The sequence below is a fragment of the Seriola lalandi genome, unplaced genomic scaffold (genome assembly GCF_002814215.2).
Source record: "Seriola lalandi dorsalis isolate HSWRI2012SDOR001 ecotype SW California unplaced genomic scaffold, Sedor1 jcf7180002054163, whole genome shotgun sequence".
NCBI lineage: Eukaryota > Metazoa > Chordata > Actinopteri > Carangiformes > Carangidae > Seriola > Seriola lalandi.
The window spans coordinates 393,189-396,155 of NW_019524716.1; the positions used below are offsets into that span (position 1 = coordinate 393,189).

Sequence of the window (2,967 nt, forward strand, 5' to 3'; positions counted from 1 at the left end):
CCTAGTGGCCAAACCCGTCTACGGTGGCTGATAAGGGCAAACGCGCTGCAACGTTCCAGAACACTTCCATAAGGATAAATGAGCTGCAAATTTCGAAATGATGCAGATTCAAAAACACATACGAAAATATAAAACAAATACATCGGGAGTGCTCCAGGCCTCTAGGGGGAGCGCTAAGTGGAACACCCATAGACTGTATATAAGCATGCTAATGCTTGCTGCGCTTTCTGTTGCTCTTTTATAATATTGTAAAAACTACAGCTAAATGTAAAAAAAAGAACATAACGCCTTTTTATCACCTTTTTATGTCGCCTCTTCTTTCTTTCCTCATACTCTCTCATTTGGTCAAAGGTCAAAGTTCAAAGGTCCAGTCGTAGGTCTGGCCTCTCGGGTCAAAGCTCAAGCTCACACTGAAGGTGTTCCACTTGTATTTGCTTTATATTTTCGTATTATTGAATCTGCATCGTTTCTGAATTTGCAGCTTGTTTTTCCTAAAAGAAGTGTTTTGGGCCATTGCATCTTGTTTGTCCTTGTCGGCCACCGTACCAAACCAACACCTGATGCAGCTTTGAAAAGATAGAGTTGGAGCTCATTGCCTCACTATCTATTCAGGCTTTCAGGACCGTGAAAAGCACAGCGAATTCACCTTTGTTATGTTTTTTTTGTCAAACATTAGCGGCAGATTTTCCTCACTGCTCGTGCTCTCTTCCCGCATGAACATATTTTGCACCTGTTCAAAATGCAAACAAATCATTGTAAGGAAAATATGGAGGGTAATGAGGTAAATATTGGACTCCTGTTTGCACAGACAGAGCAAGGTGCACAAGCTGTTTGAAGAATGCTGATGGGCAATAAATTGTATTCTCATACTGTACATTTATGTACAGGCACACCTGACTTTCAGGTTTGAATGGAGGCTAAAAATCTTGTGTTTTTGTTGCCTCCACAAATCAAAAATGACTTTAACTGATGTAGTGGCCGTGAAAACATAAATTAATTTTGACTTTATGTTCAGCCATTTCTTTTATAGTTACTAAATTGAACATTCCCACCACTGTCACAGTGTATCCTCACCTGCATGCTGACTGAGATGCCCTCTCTGTCAGACAACAGCTCTGCAAGGTTCTTGGTACCGAGCACATTCCTCAGGGTGGTTTGAGCCAGCAGGCGAGTAGACGAGTGTGCGCTGGAGACATTGGCCACAGATGAGATCGGGCAGTGTATGCGAAAGTACACCACGCCATCCACAGACACTGTCACTGAGTCTTTGGTGAGGATCTCCAAAGGTACAAAAACAAACGTTGCAGTTATGATGCTGCTACTATTTTGTCATCGTCCAGGAAGATGATGGATATTTCTTATTAATGACAGAAACTGTAGACAAGTTATGATACAGGAGAGTTTGAGAGACACAGATGATATCCCAACGTTTGATGTAAATGGAGCAAATGCAAATGCTAAAAGAAAATGTACCTCTTGTGGAGGAATGTCAAAGGACACAGTTCTCAGATCCACTTTCACAAAGTTATCAGTGCAGGGCAGAACAAAGAAAAGTCCTGCAAAGAAATAAAGATCCTGATTTTTATTTTAAGTATCCATCACAGACAATAAAAATTTTCACAATATATTCAGACCATCCTACACTGCAGAAGTTCTAACAGGATGAAATAAGAAAATTCACTGATTCACTGAGCATCAAACTAGCTTGTATGTAACTACTTTCAGACAGAAGTCCGATCCAACTCCACTGAACAGAACTCTATAGTGTCAAACATACTGGATCATAGCCTCAAACCAACTTTCTAAAAATAAAAAATTCTTTTCAGCCAGGAAACCAGTTTCTGTATCTTTCCCCCCTACAGCGTATTGTCATGCATGTAGCACATTAAATGACAAACCTGGCCCTTTAGGCTTCCTGTCTGTGATCCGGCCGAGTCTGAAAATGACGGCTCGCTCGTATTCATTCACGATCTGGATGTTAGAAAAAACAAACAGTCATGCAAAGAATATACGAAAGACCAAAAACAAATCAGAAAAAAGACGATGATATCAGCCACATAAGTGAACTAAATGCAAATGCATGACTGTAAGTCCACCCTCATGACTATCCTGACTGAGCCGGCCAGTGTTATATAAAGTATCAGCCACTCGCTGTCATCCATTACATGAACTGAAACTGAAACTTCCTCCACATATTGGCTTAAAAGAGAAAGAACTACAGCCCCTTTAATGAATTTAAAAAAAAAAAAAAAGATGTTTTTGTGTCCTTTCACTCAAAAAGCTTATAGACTTTTAGAAAGCCAGACTGATGGATTCCGTTTAAGGTTTTCCTGACCTGCCAAAATGAGGGATATTGATGAAACTTGGTTGGAATTTAAAAAAGGTCATAAAGAAACAAGAGCGGTGAATGCTAACTAAAAAAAATCTGATACAATGACGCTGATTTCTGCATTGGCTTTCAGACACAAATAGAAGTCTAATCTTAATCAGTAGCATTATACATCAATGAGGATATACTCTACCTTCACACACATAAATATTGCAAGCGGGAAGGTTGCTATTATAAAGAGGAGGGATGCGAGGACCAACAGCCAACCGAAACATCCCAGTCTCCCTGAGTTTTTGTCTGTAAAGAGTGGAAAACACTTTAGAGTCTTTAAAGCACAGTACACACTATAGAGTGCTTTGCATATTTTCCATGGCACCTTTGTTCAACACATGTGTGCCTTTTCAATCCAGACAGAAGACAGTTGTAGTGATTTTGTAGTCACACAATTAAACAGTAATATGGTCCAGTGGGACGGCACCTTTTACTAAAGGTGACACAAAACATTCACTCAGTCAGGCAGCGAGGTGCAGTGGATACACACTCCTAATTTGTCATTAATGATGTAATTAATCTCTGAGGGAAGTAACATCACTTCAAGTTCACCTGAGTCACACAGTGTTGTGTAAAGCTACTGAACT

General features: G+C 40.0%; 1 protein-coding gene across 1 annotated transcript in view; it reads right to left on the bottom strand.

Annotated features, from left to right (window-relative positions):
- Positions 1 to 2,622, bottom strand: part of LOC111653149 (stomatin-like) — a 6,450-nt gene extending 3,828 nt beyond the window's left edge. The window contains exons 1-4 of the mRNA XM_023403626.2: positions 2,523 to 2,622; positions 1,899 to 1,971; positions 1,474 to 1,556; positions 1,075 to 1,278 (exon numbers count right to left, since the gene is read on the bottom strand). Of these exons, the coding sequence (XP_023259394.2) occupies positions 1,075 to 1,278; positions 1,474 to 1,556; positions 1,899 to 1,971; positions 2,523 to 2,534 (372 nt within the window). The 5' untranslated portion in view covers positions 2,535 to 2,622. The remainder of the gene's footprint in view (positions 1 to 1,074; positions 1,279 to 1,473; positions 1,557 to 1,898; positions 1,972 to 2,522) is intronic.
- Positions 2,623 to 2,967: the final 345 nt, after the last annotated feature.